This window comes from Phoenix dactylifera, chromosome 17 (genome assembly GCF_009389715.1).
Source record: "Phoenix dactylifera cultivar Barhee BC4 chromosome 17, palm_55x_up_171113_PBpolish2nd_filt_p, whole genome shotgun sequence".
In the NCBI taxonomy this organism is placed as follows: Eukaryota; Viridiplantae; Streptophyta; class Magnoliopsida; order Arecales; family Arecaceae; genus Phoenix; species Phoenix dactylifera.
The window spans coordinates 9,913,684-9,936,125 of NC_052408.1; the positions used below are offsets into that span (position 1 = coordinate 9,913,684).

Here is a 22,442-nt window from a genome sequence, read left to right on the forward strand (position 1 = left end):
TAAAAGAATTTGGATAACTAAAAGCAGAAAAATACTTTTATATTTATTCATGTGAAAACAAGCATGGGAAAGACAAGAATAATAAATATTAGCACATACCACCATCACTATTATCAGAAAAAAAAAAAATCACCAGCAGCATATAACATCATCGAGATGTAATCCATAAATGCTCCTAATCTGAGCTCAAAACAAATAGCATTAAGGCCCCACTTGGGATCACTTTTGAAGGGGCCAAAAGCACTTTCTGGAGCCCAAAAAGTACTTCTAAGAGATATATGGGTATTTGGTAAACAATCTGAAACAACTTTCTGATCCACCTAGAAACCGGAAAACCTCTGACTTGGCAAAAGCTTCAATTTAAAGCTTCTCCCCAAAAGGATTGTTTGAAGCCAGCTGGCAAGCTGTTTGTGTGACCAAAATACCCCCAAAAGTTGTAGTTATTACATTGTTTATTTAATATTTAGATTAGAATAAAATATATAAATTTTAGATTAGCAATACTTTTCACTAACTTATATTAAAACTAAAATAGTATTATAATACAATACTACTATAATATTACACTAAAATAATAATATCACATTCACATACTATAATAGAATTATACTGAGTAAAAATATATTAATATGTAATAAAAAATTCTAATACTTTATATCAAAATATTGTATTATAATTATTAATTAATAATAGATACATTATAATATATTACTATAATGATATAATAATATTATATTGCTATAATATATTATTATATTATATTACTTTATTTTTTATTTTATCATAATATACTATATTATACATTATTTATTGTATCATAATAATCATATTTTAATAGTATAATATTATTTTATTCCAATAATATTATACTATTATATAACAATATTATTCTATTCTAATATTATACTATTCAAAGCAGAGTCCGCCTTCTCGGTATCGAACCCTGTACCGGCACGATCCTATTACAATGTTGATATGTAGTACGATATGAGACAGCGAGACGTACTAAGTGCCGATATGGTACGAGATTGCAATACTAGTTCGATGCCGATATGGTACGATACATGCAGTACAATACGTTTGGTATGGTACGGTATCGACCGGTGGCAAACCTTGATTCAAAATAAGTAATTTATAAATTAAGAATACTTTATAATAGTAGTTCATGATAGTACGAAGAAAAACAAAATGAAAGTACTATACAATATTATTTATTATCATTTTCTCATACTAAAAGTACTTCCTCAGTTTGGTTACCAAAATATTGAAGTTCCACAATATTTTAGAAACTTAATTACCAAATCTCTCAATGTGAAGTAAAGGTAACACTAATAATCCACAATAAGTACATTACCTATGATTTTTAGATAGTTTAAATGATAAAATAGCCATATCGGCTTCTTGCAGTATATCCATATCCATATGCATGCATGTCACACAAGCACACACGCACATGTAATTATATGAGTGCCATTATAATACACGGTCGTGTAACTGGAGTATTTTACACCTTGTATAAGTTCCAATGGTCCAAGTAGCAAGATGAAAATCTAAATTGTTGCATGTAGTCTACAAGGTCTAAAATGTGTCAACACATGTGCGTGCATTTATATATATACATTCATATAGACACACCTCTCTCTCTATATATATATATGTATATATGTACATGTATATAATATATATATGTGTGTGTGTGTGTGTGTGTGTGTATGTCTATTTATCTAGACATATACACATGCACATGTATATACACACATATAAGATACTTACGAGGTACAAAATTATTTATTTTGGATCTCTCTTGCCTATGTATCGAGTGACAAAAAAAAAGGAACGGTAGCAATATACCCTAGGAAGCACGGATACTTCAAAACACATGTCATGGTATATCGTATCCATATTGAATATCAATACTCATCAAATACTTCTCGGATGTGTCCAAGACTTCTATCAAGTATCCTATTTTGTAAAATTAAAAAAAAGCATTGTAGTGACTTCCTGGATATGTTTTTAGATACTTCCAAAATACCTCTAAAAATGAAGGGGAAGGTCAATTTCGTAGTCTATTGTTATTAACATTAAAATATAAAATATGGATAATGGTCTATGGAATGATCTATCAAGTATGAACTATGTTATTTTGATAGTGTACTATGCTTTATGTATGTATGTATGTATGTATATGTATATTATACATATACATATAGATGCATACATAAATATACATGTATGCATACAAATATGTATGTACGTGTATATATATATATATATATATATATATATATATATATATATATATATATATATATATATATATATATATATATATATATATATATATATATATATATATATATATATATATATATATATGTATGTATGTATGTATGTATGTATGTATATGTATAGATATAATATATACCAAAATACGTATATTTATATGTATACACAGAAATTCATATAAACATATATTTACACATAAATGCACACATATACATACACAGATACATATATATTATTTGATGTATCCTAGCAAATAACCTAGTTTTTCAAGATTTACCGTATCAGCATTATCCGTTGTATCTGCATCTCGTGTCCATGTCTGTGTCCATGCTTCATAGAATATAGCAACTGAGCAAAAGCAAGGCATAAACTATATAATTTGCAATTCCAAGCGGTTGATTTTGATCTAAATATGTTAAATTTATGCAGATTAAATTTAAGCTAATTTGGTTGTTTTCAAGCTATGTATAAAACTAAAACATGATATCATACCACTGAAACTGTCACTTTTGTTTTTATTTGATGCACGAGTAAAGACCTAATAAATCCATGATTTTTGGTTTCTAGGCAATTTAAATATCATAGATCATGATCCATGGACCTGATTTCCATTTTAAGACGCCCTTCATTGATTTTGATTAGAAAGCATATGTATATATGTATATCATTTGGAAGCCTATTGCTTATGCATCAAGGCCTCCCAAATATATATAGTATCAGTGAAATGATATATAGTATGCTGATTTCGACCAACTTAATAAATGGGCTGAGGACCTCCAAAGCTTACAACTTTTTGTGCATGACTATTTTAAATATTTTAAGACATACCCAATGGTTTAGATTTTCTACAGTCAGCATAAAGTAATCTTTGTACGCCTAGTGTGTATTATAACTTGTTGATAAAATATTTGATGGTTCAAAAACTAAACATGGGTCATCCAAAACAAAATATATCTTAGTGGTATCTTACCTATGCAAGCGAAAACAGAGTACTAGTTGTGCTAGTGTGCCAAAATACATAACAAGGCAAATAAATTGACAATCCAAAACATAGATCGTGATCTGATCTTAAAACACATATATTTGGAATTCACTAGGATTTGTTGCTTAGATCCTAACAAAATATCTTATCACACCAAAAAACTCTCTTTCTGCACGCAATTGATGTAAAGGTTACAAACCTACAAGATACATGGCTTTATTATTAGGTATTTTAATGGAATAGATCATGATCATTGGATCTGATCTGGAACCCTACCATTGGTTTTCTAAATTGAACCTTTTACCAAATATTTAAAATGTAATGGATAATCCAATTAATATTACACAAAGACAGATTACTATTGTATGATCAACAGTGATTCAGTTCTACTTAGATTGTTTAAGTGACGAGTGGACCTCATCATGCTCGAGAAGCATTATGCCAAAAGTATGTGATACCAGACTTTAAACTACAAAGTATGAGAATTTTGTAGATAAGTACAAGCTTCTTCTGGTATAGAACTGAAAGAGAAGTTCATTGCCAGACCTTAAAATTGCAAAGTATCTTCAAAGCCACATTAAAGAAAACAAATATATCAACAACTCAATAAAACAAGCTGAATAATTGTTATACACACGAAAATAAGCTGGATAATATTTACCTCAAATTTCTGCCTCTTGACACGAGATGTTGCAGTTGACTCCAACTCAGATGCATCAAGACCATAAGATTGCTTGAAGCTATCATTTACACTGCCAGCTGATGACACATTATTCAAGGGCATGGCACTTGTGTTACGCTTCATTTTCTTTGTTGTAGCACTTCCATCTTGTGACATGAAGTTTCTAGCTTGCAGACGGCACTTTGTCATGGCAACTAAATCTTCACCAACAGCAGCCCTAGAACCATTGCCAGGTGCTGAACCTGCTATCCTGTCGATCATGCTGACAACAGATTCAATATCGCTAACAGCAGAGCTGAGAGCCTTTGGAGTTGATGACTTTACCTGAGAGAATTCCACAAGTTTTAGGGTATTGGAGAACCTCCAAGTCTAGAACACTACTCTGTATCATGGCCCACTACCAAAAATTTAAATGAATATATGGTAAATTATGTTTAATAAGATCAGATGTAACAGAATCTCTGGATCAGGAGTACAGAAAACAAAAAAGGGGGAAAAAACTGTGCTATGTTCATTTATCTACCATTGATCAAAGAAACACAAGATCGATTCAAGATTGATGAATGGATTTCCTAATATTTGCACCGAAAATATTAATCCGACTAAACTTATATGTGTGGCTCAATTTCTGTCATGACCTAACCTATCAATTGACAATATTGGATTGTGCAATTATATTCATGTTCTTCAAATAGAACTTTTAACAGTAAAAAATTGTTGAAATATCAACAAAATTACATTATAGTCCTGCTAGAGACACATGTAACAACTTGCAAGTTTATGTAAATTTCGAAAAATAAAAAAGATAAGAATCTAATATCGAATTGATTAATTTGATATAATAACATCAAAAGAGAGTTAAACTGGTAGATGTATACTGATAATGCAACAACTTGGTTGAGTAGCATAGAAGTCCAAACTCTACCTTAGTTTCAATGAGGTACAAGGAAGTGACCACAAATTCTATGATGAACTCATATCTTTAAAAATTGTATGATTTCATATTATTTCTTCAATATTTTCAGCATATAAGATAAACATGTCAATTTCTGTAAGGTCCAATTTTTTATTGAACAGACAGCTTCAAAAGATGTAAGGATAAAGGTCAGAAAAACAAGGCTTCTTTGACAAAGCAAGACCCAGCTTTTATATTGTGTTCAAAATATCTAGATCAATAACAACTACATAAGGAATTTTAGCTAATCAGGGCATTGCAATATGAGATTTAACAGTTGACCCCTTCATGAGGAAGGAGATCTAATTATGCTTGAATGGGATGACTAACCACTTTAATTAAACGCTCTAGAGGCCGTTCTGATGCACTTGTCTTGCCAGGAACCACACTTGGTACAGTAGCCTGATTTCCATCTGGACTGGTATATTCTGCTAGGAAGGGCGAGGCTGATATTCCAGGTGTGCCAACAGCCAGTGATTGTGTTTGAGGTGGTGCAAGAGCTGATTGCTGATGTCCAACATGTGCAGCATTAGTCACCGATGATAGACCAGAAAGCTTCTCAGAATCCGCTGGTATAGGAGATGGGGCCAAGGGAGTGGATGGAGATGGAACAAATGGTGAGTTAGCTGATTGCAGAGGTGTTCCAGCTTTTACCTGAGATGCTAACAAATTGTGCTGATCGACTTGAGGAGAAGAATGGTGTGAAATTTGAGGAGATGAGGATTGAAGGTTTTGTGGCGAAGAAATTGGAAAGGAAGCACCTTGCTTCAGTTGATGATAATACCCAGGGCGTTGGCCAGCAGAGAAATGTTGTTGATAAAGACCAGGTTTGATGCCTAAACCTGGTCTCACCTTTGACTCATTTGGTTCATTTGTTTGGTGAAGCTGTGGCATTTGGTGTGCCAAAATCTGTGCTGGTTGTTGTTTCTGTTGTTGGTGCAGCTGTTGCTGAAGTGATGGCTGCGACTGCATTAATTGCTGCTTTTGCTGTTGCTGAAGCATTTGTTGCACATGTCGCTGTTGTAATTGCTGCTTCATTTGCTGACTTTGCATCAATTGCTGTTGTTGATCCTGCTGTTGTTGCTTCAAATAGTGCTGCTGTACTGTGTTAGAACTTGGTTGCACAAGACTAGCATTAGGTTGTAATGTATTCATAGAGCTGTTTGATAGGGTATTGGCATTGGTCTGTTGAGGTGCATTGATGGTATTTGGTACAGATCCCACACCACCTTGTGGCATAGAGCCCATAGCACCCTGCTGCAATGAATTAAACGAACTGCCTTGAACTGAATCCAGATTAGCAGCAGGCTGTAATGCATTTGTGATATTCTGCTGTGTTGCTGGAACACCAAAGTTTGTTGTTAAAGGCATGGATACATGTTGCATGCCGGTCACAGCAGATGGCTGCATTGAAGTGGCTGAACCTTGTAAATTCATTTGTTGCACCTGGTTTGGGTGATTGTCATGCTGCTGCAGCTGAGGAACTAGGGATGGTTGTTGCTGTGGCATGGAGTGAGCAAGTCCACCAGGATGCTGGAATTGTTGTTGTCCCTGAGATTGTGAAGGTATAACTTTCTTCTTATTTGAAGTAAGAATATTAACAATTTGCTTCTCATACAGAGGAATTCTGTCCTTCAAACCAGGTTGAATATTATTCTTTGAGATCTGTAGAAACGCTAAAGTACGCTCTAACATCGTCTTAAAGTTTTTCATTTTTTCATACTGTTCTGATGGCTTTGCAGGTGGTATGAAACCATCATGCTGCAGACATTAAAATACCAAGAGAGATACATAAGTTATCAACGATCCGAAAGGTTAGCAGAAGTTAGTTTTCAATACAAGACTTCTTCTATTAATCTTTTAAAGAAAAATCTAAACTCTGTGCAACAAATACACAAGAGATATTAGAACCTGCTGGAACTTCAAAGCAATCCTTTGGTAAAGCTCATTGATGTCTGCAAAGTACATATCCCTCATGGATTTTATCTGTCATCAATAAAATATAATCAAAATATTAATGCCAAAGCTTCATGGGAACATTTATAGATGTAGCTTGTATTCTAATTGTAGAAGCTATAGCACTATTGTACCCAATGGTTTGTCACCAGCACATAAAATTCATTAGCAAAAGAACACATGATAAGATGTATCAATTTATATCGACATTGAGAAATACGACTTCCTTCAATGCATGTTATCCATGAAGATACAATAAAGTGTGTACTGAGTCTAAAAACATGTGATGCCACTATTTTGTAATCAGAAAACATAATCTGAACTAACAGAAAATATTAAAGATGCATTACAACTTTTCTGCTCATAATTTTTTTCGACCTCAGGGCTTATAGATTTCCCTCCCAACTTTTCTCCCAAACAATTATTATCTGATCATTCTCATCCTAATTTTTTCTTGCAAGTCTTTTGACTCAAAATCCTCCACAAAACCCATGCATGGCCCACCATCAACTTTTCTTACGAGCCATCCTGTAAATTATAGTAATATGATGCATGTGCCATGCACGTGTTTGGATGAACAGGAATCCTGAAAAGAGAGTTTCGATTTTGATCCTGGTGTTGAGGTGTGACAGGCACAGAGGCATGCAGCACCTCTGAGCACCAGCACTAGAATAATTTCTCATGCGACATCCTAGTGCTTGAAATCTCGAAAGAAACAACATAAAGGGCATTTTAGAAAATAAAAAATGGAGCTATATGAACTGGAGCTTCATAGACGGAGTACTCTGGAGTCTCAAATTAACAGTAGAATAGATGAGAGTACAGGAAAGTGCTACTGATGTTATGAGCTAACAAAAGAATTTCAATTTTTAAGTAATTATTCTCCTAGCATAGGGTAGAAGCTAGACTAACATTACATGAAAGAAACCAATGTCAGTGATAATAACATTCCAAGCAGGGCTACAATAATTAAAGGGTTATAAAAAGTAGTTGTTCAACAAAGCCAGGTTCTTCATGAGTTCCAATATTATAGCATACAGCACAGAGCAAGGTAGTCAGAATCTTAAAAACTTCATTTCCAGAGATAAGGGCCAATATGAGAAGTTTAAGGGGATTTGTTTGGTTTACTTACTATAATTTGACATGGAGATGTCAGGTGTTCTGGAATTATTTTGGACAAATATCCAAGATGCTTATTCAAAATCGGTATAGCTTTATGCTAGTAAAGTAATCATACACGTAAATATTAGCCTCTCTTTCTAGCCTCTATATGAGCTGACAACATATATTACCACTAAAGAAAAAAAAAAGTCTATTCAAACTGTGGATGGTTTGGTGCTGATTTGGCCCTCAATTTGGAGAAATTATATCCTACACCACATGCACCACATAGCAGTGCACCACGCCAATCACCTCAGCTCGTTCCTATGGGCCCCACTCATCATGTGCTCGTCTCAGATTGTTCCTGTGGTGCACCCCTGACGTGGTGCATGTGGTGTAGGATATAATTTCTCCTCAATTTGAGCCACTTGAATGACCACAAAGGTATTGATCAAGCTTTCAGCTTCAGAATTTGGGAAAAATGTAGGTTATGTCAAAAATTACATAAAAGAGTGTGAAGACTTAAGTTGTTTTGATGTTACCTTTTGATAGATCTCCTCCTGCAAATCAGCAACACCTACATGTCCTGTCTGAGCGGTTGAATCCACTGATGCTGCAAAAGAAAAGAGAATTTCTAAATCAAGAGGGATTAAACTGAAAATGGAAATTTGGCCTATAACTCAATCATTTGGCAAGAACATTTTCAATTTTCAAGTGGTGGGATTGAATCAGCTTAGACAAGTGAAGAAATTATTTACATGAAACAAAATTTCCTAAGGCTTTTCAAATTAGCATGACATTTTGTCATGTATAAGGAACAATGGAGGAACTATAAGCATTACTATACAATTACTTACAAATGAAGAACACATAACCTTCAGTCCTTGTGCAATACTTAAATCAAGCCTGTCACTTTATCAGATCATGGATATGCTAGCCTTTTCAGACCATTACACAATTTCGTGGACAATTTGTTCAGCATGGCATAAGTATTGTCAGAGATTCTTTAAAATCATGAATTGTTTTCAGAGAAAATGTATCTCATCAATGAACAAGACATGATTGAAGAACAAGAGATTGAAAGAAAATGGCACACAAAATGCACAATCCTGCATAATTGAATAGAACTAGCAGGCATGTGTCAGCAAATATGATTTCTGCAGTGCAATTAATAACCAGACATGCATCATTCCCAATCCTCGAGGATCATCGATTATGTTGGCTGGCAATTATAGGCAGAGTCGTAAATTGCAGATGAATAAGAAATAAGAAATAATTCATCAATGAGGCCCCTAATTTTATGACCTTTTGCAGCATGAATGAAGAGCAACTAACCATACAGCATAGTTGTTGGCACTAACAAACTTATAACCTAAGGGAGAAAGACAGTAATGATATGAATGCAGTTACAGTTAGGAGCAAACCAAACACCAGACAGCAACAAGGTTAAAGAGGCTAAAAGTCAAACAGTGGACACACGAGAAACAGACAACAGATGGAAAAGGTAATAAAAATACAAGGTAGTGAAAAAGGAGAGGAAGGGAAGACAAGTTACCAGCTCGATGAGGCTTCAGGAAAATATGTAAGTCCCAACTTGGAAATTCTAACAACAAGAGCATAACATATTGTGCAGTTCACAGATATGGAATGCAGCTGCTTAAAACCCAGCAGAGCATACAAGTAAAAGTCGTTGGCAGATTAAAATGTTAGAATGGGAAACCAAAGGTCACAATCAAGAAGCTTATAAATGTTAAGGAGAGGCGAGGCAAAGAGAAAAAGGCAATCCACCAGCGTAATTAGAGAGCTCAGAAAGCAGAAATAGAGACTTTTATTGGTAAAAAGCAAAGCAACCACTTTATCAAGTGCTAATGTCATCAGGACTGCTTGCCAATCTTAACCAAACATAATCACTCTTCAATACACACCAGTTTTGGACAGCAGGGTTTGACTCATTGGAAACTAGCATCAAATAATCATCGACATAACATGGAGGCCATCCCCTCAGTGGACAATTCAAGTCACAATCAGAATCATTTTTGGTAGTGCACCTCACCCACATTTGGGTATATGCAGAATTCTCCAAGTTGGGTGTTGCATCAATTTCAGAACCTCAAACATGCAATAAAACCCACTTCAGAATGCTTCCAGTATGCTTTATCATATATCTCATATTACAGATACCACATTGACCAATTATAGTTAGAGCAATCAGCTTTGTGAAGTATACTACTTTTTTTCTTAAACTTGTATCTCATGCAGTTCATGAGATTCCATCAATAATAAGTGAATGAATCTTTATCTGTTCTTTCATATTGTTCTGTGTGATTTTTCCTAGGTTCCCTAGCTTTCTAATTTTTTGAGAAATTAGATTGCTGTTTCATCGCTCTTGCTTCATGCTAGGTAACAAGAACATTGGGAATGTGATGAAGCATCAAGTCAGTTGGTGAGAATATACAATGGAGTAGCAGATCACTTTACAAAAAATAAAATAACCAAAAGGGATGTGAAGAAAAGGTCAAATTCAGATAAATAATATCCATTGGTTATGTGCAAGAGATCAAGGAAAATTTATAAATTTCATGACTTACTACTGGAGGAGACCTCTGGAAGCACTCTTTGTGCCTGGATAAATTGCTTCTGCTGCTCAATTGCATTCTGAGATGGAAGCAAGGCACCTGGAGCTTGAAGCCTTTGCTGCAAGGAATTTGGCTGTTGTTGCATTGCCAATTGCTGTTGCAACTGTGCAGGCTGAGATTGAAATTGAGAAATGAGTTGCTGTTGTGATGATTGATGCTGGGATTGTTGACCTTGTTGTTGCAACAATGACAATGGCGTCTGCTGGGTTTGCTGCTGTTGTGGTGTAACCATCTTTGGTTGTTGCAAAATATGCATCGAGCGCTGATGTGGCTGCATGCTTGAAACATTAGGAAGGGATCCAAGTAGCTGCTGCTGATGCTGATGCTGCTGCTGCTGCTGCTGCTGCTGCTGCTGCTGTTGCTGCTGCAGCCCTGATATGGTGCTTTGGGGGCCTAACTGCTGCTGCTGATGTAAGGAAATACTTTGCTGATTTAACATCTGCTGAGGCTGTTGCATGCCCAAAAGACTGTTCTGCTGAACTGGCAGTCTCTGTTGCTGTGGCTGTTGCATGTCTTGGATACTATTTTGTTGTCCAAGCAGCTGAGCTTGTTGCAAATTTGAAATATTCGCTTGCTGCCCCATTATCTGCTGCTGCTGTTGCTGCAATGGTAAATTTGATTGCTGAGGAACAGGAGTTGGCTGTTGCTGAAGCGAAGGTGTTTGTTGATGAATAGAAGGCTGTACTTGTTGTTGTTGTCTTGCAACTGATTGTGGATGTTGCTGAAGCAAAGATGGTACTGATTGCTGGATTGAATTCAGTTGATTCTGTTGAAGGCCAGGTTGCGCAGCTGACTGCATCGTTGTAGGCTGTGGCTGCTGAATAGTGGACTGACCTGACTGAAGACCTGATGACATTTGCATCAGAGACTGTTGAGAAGATTGCAGCTGGGTTGGCTGCAACAGAGATTGTTGCGGCTGCTGCTGTTGCAAATGCGGTTGCAAGAGTGAAGGATGCTGCAACTTCTGTTTTAGTAACTGTTGTTGAAACTGCTGGTGGTAAATAAGCTGATTCTGAGATTGCTGCTGCTGTTGAGAAATCATTTGTTGCTGGTGTTGCCTTCCCGGCATTTGTCTTTGCGCATTGGCATAAATATCTGGTGCTGCACCTTGCCCTACAGAATTACTTACAGAGTTCTGTGATATTCCAGGCATGTTCTGCAGGTTGGATGTCTGACCGACACTGGATATGTTGGACTGACTAAGACCTGTGAAAGATGATAGCGCAGGAGGCAGGTTCGCAGAACTTTGTACAGAAGTTGACGTGTTATTTTGAAGGTTTTGTGGTAAAAGTTGTTGCCTTGCTGTAGGCGGATTAACCGCAGGAATTCCTAATGGTTGCCCTTGATTGCCGAGTGACACAGTTGTTACAAAGATACCAGGATGGTTGTTAGTTGACAGAATTTTTGAAAGCAATGAAGAATAAAAGTTTATCAAGTGAGCAATTATCCTACCTTAGCAAACTTTAATTAACAAAGCTTTATGCCACGCATAAGGAGTTGGATCTAGTATTAAAGTATGACTTAGCAAAGTGAGAAAGCATTTTACAATTGGCTCTCCACTTATCATCAACCTCATCGATCAATGTTATACCCTTACTCAGACCCTTCGTTTTAGCCTATGTAACCGCACCAATAGTTTAAAAAACGAATATTGGCATGACACACAGACATGGGTCCATAAGAAGAAATTCCTAGATACTAAAACGATCCAGTGTGTAGGCATGCACCAGCACCCCGGAGCATATGTAATACAGGATGTACCTAGTTTATGCATCTTTAGAGAAGGAAGAGACTTATCATAAAACTTAAAAAGATTGATGCTTGGTAGTTAGAAAACTTATCCTCTTGGTTGCACAACAAGCTTAAAGACATGGGAGCAAAACCACTCCCAGATCTACATTAGAGTCAAGGTTCGCCGTCTCGGTACCGCACTCCATACCAGTGCTACACTAGCACAATGTCGGTACAGTACGAAATTTTTTGCGTTCCGAGTGTCGGTACGCCACCCATACGGTGCAGTATGCCCCATACCGCCCGATATGGGCCGGTACGGCATACAATGATTAGCATGTATCCTACCTACATTGGATTCCTTGAATTGAGGAAGAATTGTCAATGCAACAAAATAAGAATTGGTTTGTCCATGTTTTGGATTTTTTGTGTTGTCATGAAAATACAAAAAGTGGATAGATTTTGCTAAGGAAAAAAATATGCACCTTCTTCAACAATTCCATGCAATTTTGCATGAAAATCACCAACATTGGTGTGTTTTTGTGGAAAATGATTTTATATCAAAAAGTAATAAATCTCAAAATATGCTAATGAAAACTCCACATCCATTTGTTTCAATACCAGATATTGTGGTAGGGAAAATTTCACATGCCCAAGCCAGTCGCTTTTTAAAACTATTAATTTAAATCAGATTTCATAAAGAAATAAGAGCTGTTTTAGTTAATTTATTAGTAATTTGGTAACAATGCTGAGTTTGTACGCATAGTTTATAACTTACTATCCTTGTTCCCTTTTGTTTATTCACTCATCATAGCATTCATTCATGTAAATCGCACTTATTATTCTTAGAAGCAATGGTAAAGTTTCTTACGATAGATGCTTTAGAAGTTGAGATTCTTTCTTTGTGATTGTTTACTTAATCTAGCATAACGCTGATTCATGTTAATTTTTATGCTAGATTTCTTTAGATAGCATACTAATGCATGTACTCGACATGTTAATTAGTTATTTATCATGCATCCTTGGCATGGCATAGGATGCTAAAGAGATTGGTCAAAGAAAAACAAAAGCAAAGTCCAAGCATGTATATTTCCAAAAAAGAAGCATTTAAAACAATTAAAAAACAGTAGGGGATCATAGGATATCAAAGCATGACAATTGCAAATCTTCAAGTGTCTAACAATATTTTCAATATTAATGCTTGACATATATCATACATGCCCCCGACCAACTTAAGCAAAATAAGTAATATGTTAAACTTGTTTTGGCAAGTCCATTGAACTCCTTTGGTTGTAAGCTATCGGCAAGTCAATCCATTTATGCAGTTTAACAATACAGGAGACTCTAATTTTATTCATCTACTTTGTCATTAAGTCCGAATGAATAGTGGAAGCAAGCACCTAAATGCATAAACTCATGATATCTAACCAATAAGGTAGGCTTTTATACCTATAAAATGGGTGGCAAAAATTGACTGAAAACCAAAAGTCTACCTGACCTGCACCTGTTTAGGTAATATTTAGGACAGGGACTTTAGTTTGGGCTATGTAATAGGTCAAATTTTTTGACCCAAACTTTAAACATGTCAGATACGGATCAAAGTTTTGACTGTACTCACACAATGAGAATAAAGTTTTACTTAGATCGGGTTGAGTCTTGAACTAGGTGAAAAGATTTTGAGAACAATCGACGCTTTTTTAATATTAGTTGTAATATTCACCTCCATTTGATGCGTCAAGAGTTGCAAGTAAGGTACGCCGTCTCGATACCGGGCCCCGTACTGGTGTCATGCTATCACTGTATCGGTATGGTACGATACGAGATCGATTCGACGTATCGAGTGTCGGTATACCCTCCACACCATATACCAGTACGGTACAGTATACTATGTACTGCCCGATTCGGTATGGTACGACATACCATGGCTACAAAAAGTGGTCAAAAAAGTCTTAGTTAGTTTGGGTATGCATCACGTTGCATGGGTTTGGCCGGTCAAGGCGGTTAACATGTCAGTGGGTACATGGACCAAAGAATCCCCATATGATGCTGGGTCAGGTTCAATATGGTCAAGGTTTCCATAATATTGTCCTACTTTGACCCATTCGAGCTATTAAATAACATGCATAGGACAAGTACTAAAAAGGATAAGAAAAACATATTAAGAAACAACAATAGACGCCAATTATACAGAAAAAAGGGACCAAATAAAACTATACGAAAGGTAGGGAGAGAATGTACATGGTGCAACACCAAATGATATTTTACTTGTAGAAAAAGCTCAGAGCATTTATCTGCTTCACATAGTCTATAAACCAAAATAAAACGTGAAAATAAACAAAGAGCAGTATCTGTGAGTTTCTTTTAGATGCCAAGCATACAACAATTTCTCCAATACCCAGAATGTCTAATTTAAATCTTTTACGACATTGCATTAAGACAAAGCAATATGTCCTATCATGTCAATACCTGAGTCTGTAGGATTTTGGTTCGGAATGGTGGTGTTCGGCATTGGAGGAGTATGCTGAGTCTTTGTCTCCATCGAAAGCATTTTCAGAGAAATTTTCCTCAGATAATCAGACTGCAATATCAGAAAGTCAGAAAAATTACTTCCCATGAGAACTGACAATTCAAATTAATGAGAATTAGAGGAAACACAGATTAAGCTTTTTTTTAAGGAAGAGAATGAATATGTACAACAAAAGGAGACTGATCTGTCCACCTTGTGGATGAATATATTCGCTTCACCTACAGTTTGACCGGCCCAGACTAGCTATCGAAATACTTACCATGATACATCCACAGTTTAAATCAAGTCTTTATAACTAGCAGAAATTGATTATCTAAACCTGCTATTCCTGGCCGAACAAATACATAACAGTCAAAGAAAATCAACAGCATGATTTGCAATATGGAAGATTTGCAAACAGCAGACAGCTGCCAACATCAAGTAGATCAGATAAGCATGCTCAAGTCGCAGAAATACGTGCAAGTTCAGCAAGACCTGCAGGACGTAAGTTTTTTCCTTCTTTTTCTCCACTAGTTGAGGTAACTACGGACAAGTGACAAAGCAACAATAGTTCCTATAACTGGCAGCTCAGCATGTTAAATTGTGATAGCCAACCAACTCATTAATTTACAGAAAATCTAGCTCCCCACATACATTTTTATTGAGATTTGACTACGATCCTAACCAATGCAACTTATAAGCATAGACCATGCTTTTTCATATTTCTTTAATCAATTGAACTCCTTCGATCTCTTACCAACCCCTCTCCCATGCTCCCAAAGACATGTAGGAAGCCATGGAAAAAGGAAGACAAATCAACCTTTTCCCTCAGCTCTTTCCACTTACAAATAACATATAGCGACAGATTTTTTAAAATAAAGGGGGAGAATCATTTTTTGGCTGTTGCACCACATCATTAGTATTAACTCACACTACTTCTCAGCTCCAAATGGCCAAATTCCGCAACGTCACCATCTCGGTGATTTTGACATGACATATCTTGATGAGAATTGTACACAAACAAACATATTATTCTTTGTACGATAGTACATCATTAGTAGTAATTCGCACTACCGAATTACAAATGGCCAACAATTCATTGTGAGGGTTCTTGCTGCTAAACAACTTCAATTCCACAAATCTCAAACATTTTAATATGAGAATTTTATTGATCTTTGTACTACACTACATCATTAGTGTTAATTCTCACTACTTAATTCCAAATGGCAAACAAATTCATTGTGAGGGTTTGCTCCTAAAAATCTTCAATTCTACCAATCTCACCAATTCACATATGACCGTTATCTCGTTATGGATTGTAAATAAATGAACATATTCAGATAAGGGTAACTTAATTCACTTCCTCATCAGCTAAATATGAATTCCAATGGAGCACCTTAATTCACGAATCTGCATGTGCATGGATACAAAAATCATTTGATGACAAAACAGTAGCCAGTTTCAGCCGTCCGTTGTGTCCCCCAGGCCGAACACAAAAGAAATTTTCCAGAACGTACACTAGAGCAAGGCTGCAGTTGTAACTTTAAATTTGTAGGAACAGTCGCTAAGAAAGAATGATGGTTCATTGCTTATAGCATGAATAATCCATCTTGCAACATAAAATAATCATGAGAGAAGTTTAAGATTCAAGTAAATGAATGTACCTGGCTTGTAGCTGCAGTATATATCTTCTCTTCAAATCGAACAGCAATTTTCTGAAGTTCATTTAAGCCTTCCGGCACAGAAATAGGCAAATGTCTCTTTAAAGTGTCCATTCTGCAAGAAATACAATAAATGTCATTGACAATGGAGTTGAATTTCATGAAGAAACAATTAAATAGGAAAACTTTGTGCCTGCATAGACATTGTTGATGAGGACTGATCCATGTATAAGGAAGGTTACTCTAAGAACAAGCTCAAACCCACGAATTCCTTCAAACCTATCGAGTTAAAAATATAAAGAAACGTAAATTTTGATATCTTTCTTGACAAGGGCAAAAAAATATTCCTCCCCTTCTATTTCTTACAATCTTATCCCCTTCTTTTAGTGACAGCGTTAAACCTAAGACCTCATCGATTCCCTCCCAAGCGGCTTGGTACCCAAGCCACAGTCCAAAACTCGACCACCTCCATCTATTACGAAAACTTCGGAAGCAACTAATGGGGTCTGGGTTCTTCTATTTCCGGAAATTAATCACGCATACCGAAAACAAGAACCACAAAATCAAAAAAAAAAAAGGGAAAGAAAACAAAGCATCGCAATAGATTCAAAATTTTCTCACTGGAACCAACAAATCATCCCATACCCACAAAATTTGACCAAGAAAACACCAAGATATCAAGATTTAAGAACCCACCGGTCAAATTAAGGATCCATCGCTCGCGCATGTATCGGATTCATCTAAAAACCTAAAAAGCAAGAGGCAAGAAAAGGGTCCGAGATCCACTCACATCTTATTGACGATCCTCTGCCGAGCATCGTGCTGCAGCTGGCCCCGCCAGTCGCCGGCCGTGGCGTCAGCGGCGGAGGGCTCCCCCTGGCCAGGCCTCCAGCTGTTCCCCTCCATCGGCGGCGATCGAAAACCTAAAAGGGCCAACAGAAAATAAACACCCGGAGACCTCAGCGGCGGCGGCGGAGAGAGAGGATGAGACAACCCATCGGCGGCTAATATCGGCGGATCGACTAAAGACAGAGAGGGTGCAAGAGAGAAGGGGAGAGGGCCTGAAAGGGGAAGAGGGTACAGCGTTGAAAACTGAGAAGATTCCCTTTTTCTGGAAGAAAAACAACCTCCCCCTGGTTTTCTAACAACGCGGTCCATCTTAATGGATGTAATAATTATATATAATATCGTGCTCGGTCGTGGCTCCTCTCGCCCAGACCGAGAAAATATGAGGCCGCCCGTTATGGGCGAACACATATTTTATCTAATCTAAACTAACCTAGTACGTCTAAAATATTTGATACGTGTATATATATATATATATATATATATATATATATATGTATTAAAGTACAGGCTCAATTGAGCTCTCTACCTCTGTATATACACATATAAACTACCACATAATTAAATATATTACTAAATGGATAATAAATCAAGTTAATAGCATATCAATGCGACTTTTTTTTTTTTTTAACTTCTTGAGTACTATATAAAATTAAATATGGTTACAAATGAAATTGAATATTTGGATACGGATCGAATAGTTGTCTATCCATATTTATATCTGTTGTGAGAAGGGTCTGAATTTAGTCCCATACCGACTAGGTAACGGAAATGTCTGTGCCTTATAAGGAGGGGAAACATCTTTCCTCACGAGGTGCCTTTTGAAGGGCAAAACCGTGCGGGTATCCCCCGTCAGCGCTGGACGCACGGGCCGAAAAAATTTTTCCCGTAGCGCTGGACGCGTGGGCCGGAGTCCCAGAGCGGACAATACCTCGTGGGGGATGCGAGTCGTTTCCTGTCGTCAGTTGGTTGGGACTGTGCTGTTGTCGGGTCGAAAGGCCCGCAACAAATGGCGCTAGAAGGAGGGCCTACCCGCACATAGAAACTCTCTCTGGGCCTGGAGGGTTGTCACAGACGGATGTTATCTCATCCATTTTTACTGTTGGTTTGGTTCCTTCAATTCCTCTGGCTTTTAGCCTGCTGAAAGTCATGGTTCGAATTGTTCGTTGTGTAAGTGTCGAAGCCTTATCCTTTCTCAAACCAAAAGCTCAATCTAAAAATATTCCGTTCCATGGTATCAATGTTAAGTTAGATATTAGCGTCCCAGCGCTGGAAGTTATTTTTGGTATATTGCAATCTAAGATTTTACTTTCATTGTTATTGAAGATAAATCTATTCCTTAGTATTTCGGCTCACGAAAGAAACATGTCACTGTCGGAATTTTCTTCCCTTCAAAACCATGGAATATAATACAGTATTACAGTGTGAGCAACGTGTCGTTGAGTATTAGATTTTTATTTTATCCGACTGCTACCTGAAGACCCAGGCATTGCACAGGATTGAATACACATATATAGAGTTTGGGAATATTGATAAATTTTGATTGAGTCACCGAATAATATTTTTTTATTATAAATAATAAGTAGTATAACAATATTTTTATGATTTGTTAGATATTGCATGTATTATTAGCTAATGCTTGCATAGTCATTGTTGTGGGAAGGGCCTGAATTTACTCCCATACCGACTAGGCAGCGAAAAGGTCTGTGCCTTATAAAGAGCAAAAACCTCTTTCCTCACGAGGCGCCTTTTGAAGGGCAAAACCGTGCGGGTATCCCCCCATCAGCGCTGGAGCGCACGCCGGAAAAAATTCCCCCCGTAGCGCTGGACGCGCGGGCCGGAGTCCCAGAACGGACAATACCTCGTGGGGGACGCGGGCCGTTCTCTGTCGTCAGTTGGTTGGAACTGTACTGTTATCGGGTCAGAAGGCCCGCAATAGATGGCGCTAGAAGGAGGGCCCGCCCGCACATAGAAACTCTCCCTAGGCCTGGGGGGCTGTCACGGGTAAAACCGGCACAGGACCTTCCCGCTGGGGGGCTATGTTGTGGAAAGGGCCTGAATTTAGTCCCATACCGACTAGGCAGCGGAAAGGTCTGTACCTTATAAGGAGGGGAAACCTCTTTCTTCACGAGGCGCCTTTTGAAGGGCAAAATCATGCGGGTATTCCCCTGTCAGTGCTGGACGCGCAAGTCGGAAAAAATTCCCCCCGTAGCGCTGGACGCGCGGGCCGGAGTCCCAGAGCGCACAATACCTCGTGGGGGGCGCGAGCCGTTCTCTGTCGTCAGTTGGTTGGGACTGTGCTGTTGTCGGGTCGGAAGGCCCGCAACAGTCATGAATGGGAGTAATGGTTACATAATAAATAGTTACATAGGGGGAATTTTTTTTGATAGAGTTAAGAGCTCTTATTTGATATATTCTTTATATGATTAATAAGATATATATTAGGTTATTATATTATATTAAATAATTTTTTTATGAGTACTATTAAATTAATAAATAAATTAATAATATTATAAATAATTATAATTGTTTAATGTATGTTGATATTAATGCAAAATATTTTTCTTTAGTCATTAGGAAAAAAATAACTATATAAAGATATTTATCCGCCATGTGTACATCCCTTGCTGGGCCTTTGCAATTTAAGCCTCTTAAAGTTGCTCTAGTCATATTTAGCTGTGAATCTTATAAATCCCATAAATCCCTCTAAAATAAGGTAAAGGCGGATATGGCTCCGGGATCTATATTTTCTATGAAATAGGATGGTTCACAGAGAGAGGAGGAAAAAAAAATGGTCAACTGAAAAATAAAGATATTTCTTAATTTAGTTGGAGTTTTCAAAAAAATAAAAAAATAGTTTTTGTGGAAATGAGATTCTCATATTTCATGAAAAAGAAAAATTCATATGAGATATGAGAAAGTCTAATTTCTACTGGTTGAAAATTAGATTAACTTTTTTTCAAAAATATTCTTCAGAGTTTAGATAGAATGTGATAAGATTTTTTTTCTTTATTAAGAGTATAACAAGTATTTTACATAATTTTTTTAAGAAAATAAATGCTCAACCAAACTAAACTACCATGGAATGTGTCGTTTTTTCTTGGTCAACCAACATACAAAAATCACTTTCTCAAGTATTGTATACCGAAGCATATATTTTTTAGATAAAATATTTAATGAAACAAAAATCTTTCGACGAACCAAACTAGTTCTTAGCTCTGATCAGAAAGGGAATCATGGCATTGATGGCTTAAGTGCTCCAAATCCGAGGTTCAAATAGCATGTTTTGGTGGGTGTTAACATTTTAAGACTAACTTAGGGTTTTGGTGCATTACTTTAATGTAATCTACGAAATGAGTCAACAATTATGGGTTAGCACATGTAATCTTGAATTTCATGTCCTTCTCTTTCCGTTCTTTTTGCCAGGTTATCATCATCATGCATTTATTAAACATTCAGGAGCAAGGTTTGTTGAGAAGCTCCTATGTGCCAGAAGTTGCCAAGTCCTTTTTCTTTTCTAGGATGGGCGATTCATATTTGATGAGTACAAATATATCCAATAAAGTCAGAGAATAAAATATCTCGAAATGCCTGAGGCAGCTCCCCATCTCCAGCCCACACGGTACTGCCCGTATGGCTGGCCACATAGGCGGCCACCTTGGCGCAAGCCAGCAGTGCCATACTTGTCGTACCTAAGGACATCACCATAGATGGATAGATTAGTGATGTGTGCACATTGGGTCGAGGTTGTACCTTTAACGTGAAATAAGTTGATGGGGACATCAGAGCTGACCACCCTGCCGTTTAGTCCCCAATTTTATTTGCATTTTATTTTCTTTTATTTCTGGGTTTACTTGCAATTTTATCATTGTTGAACTTTATTTGTGTAGTTTGGGCTTATTGGAAATTATTTTGTGTAAAGGGGTTTATTTTAATTGTTCTTATTGGGCCCTATTTATATAGGAAACTTTTATGTTGATTAGGGTTAATGAAGTATTAAAGTTTTCTCCCCCACCTCTCTGCCTACCGTCTCTCTTCCTCCCTTCCCGTCTCTTTCTTCCTCCTCTCTTCTTCTCCCTTTTCTCGTCTTCTCTGCCTCTCTTCCTCTCTTATTCTCCTCCTCTTCTTCCTCCCTCTTCCTCTGTCTCCTGGTTTTGAGAAGCAACAGTCATCCTGAGTTGGACTTGCACCGCATCAGCCCTTCTCCCGTCCCGGTTCGGCATCATAAGAATTTACCTTTCTTGGCACAAATCCACACGGTGAGATCATCCACCGGATATTTTGAAATCCATGCATGCAGAGAAAATTTGAAAAGCTTTGAGATCAATGCTGTACGTGATCCACCGATGGATTTGCGTGAAGGAAGATGAACCCTTCTTTTGTGCAAAGGTACAACCCCATCCCATGCTCACAATGGGGTGGCCCTGATGCAGAAGGTCACAAGAATAAGTTATGTTGTTATATCAGCAAATCACTGCCTTTTGCTGCGAATATTAATCCACCAAACTCTCTCTCCATCTCTAGCTTGGCATTGGAGACTTGGAGTTAGGGATCGATCCGGCAAACAGGCTAGCCTCGCTGCACATGCACACGATTGACATGCTTTATGGAACCAACGAGCATAAAATAGTTTTCCGCGCCAATATCTCCATAGAGGAGAAGGTCATGGATGGAGTTCACCTCGTAGCAGAGGTCGTTCGAAGGGGAAGGGGTGGTGGCGATGGGGGAGAGGAGAGAGTCTGAGATGGCTAAAGTTCGTTGGATCACTAAAGGAGCGTCGCCTCCACCATTGGCATCGGGTTCTTGATCCATCACCATGGTGGATTTTGGAGAACAATGAAAAGGGATTTAGGGTTCTTGATTCTATCCTTAATTCTTAGATTCCCTTGACATTGATGCTAGGAAGGCAAAAACACCAATTTGTCAATTAGCAAATTATGCCAATTTCTAGTCATAGCTTCGGTAAATATATCTGCAATCTGATGTTTGGAGCGAACATAAGATAAAATAACAGCACTTTTTTATAGAAGCTCCCTTATATAATGGCAATCCACTTCTATGTGCTTAGTACCTTCATGAAAAAAATGGATTGTTGGCTAT

General features: G+C 37.2%; 1 protein-coding gene across 4 annotated transcripts in view; it reads right to left on the reverse strand.

Annotated features, from left to right (window-relative positions):
• Positions 1 to 22,442, reverse strand: part of LOC103723566 (mediator of RNA polymerase II transcription subunit 15a-like) — a 39,134-nt gene that overhangs the window by 1,524 nt on the left and 15,168 nt on the right. For 2 of the 4 annotated variants that reach the window (XM_039114954.1, XM_039114953.1), the window contains exons 1-9: positions 17,287 to 17,638; positions 16,500 to 16,611; positions 14,796 to 14,907; positions 10,551 to 11,957; positions 8,505 to 8,575; positions 6,817 to 6,891; positions 5,236 to 6,666; positions 3,930 to 4,274; positions 2,564 to 2,634 (exon numbers count right to left, since the gene is read on the reverse strand). In XM_039114954.1, the coding sequence (XP_038970882.1) occupies positions 2,564 to 2,634; positions 3,930 to 4,274; positions 5,236 to 6,666; positions 6,817 to 6,891; positions 8,505 to 8,575; positions 10,551 to 11,957; positions 14,796 to 14,907; positions 16,500 to 16,611; positions 17,287 to 17,402 (3,740 nt within the window). In that variant the 5' untranslated portion in view covers positions 17,403 to 17,638. Of the gene's footprint in view, positions 1 to 2,563; positions 2,635 to 3,929; positions 4,275 to 5,235; positions 6,667 to 6,816; positions 6,892 to 8,504; positions 8,576 to 10,550; positions 11,958 to 14,795; positions 14,908 to 16,499; positions 16,612 to 17,286; positions 17,639 to 22,442 lie in introns of those variants that run through there. The other 2 variants (XM_039114952.1, XM_008814518.4) reach the window with 2 other exon arrangements.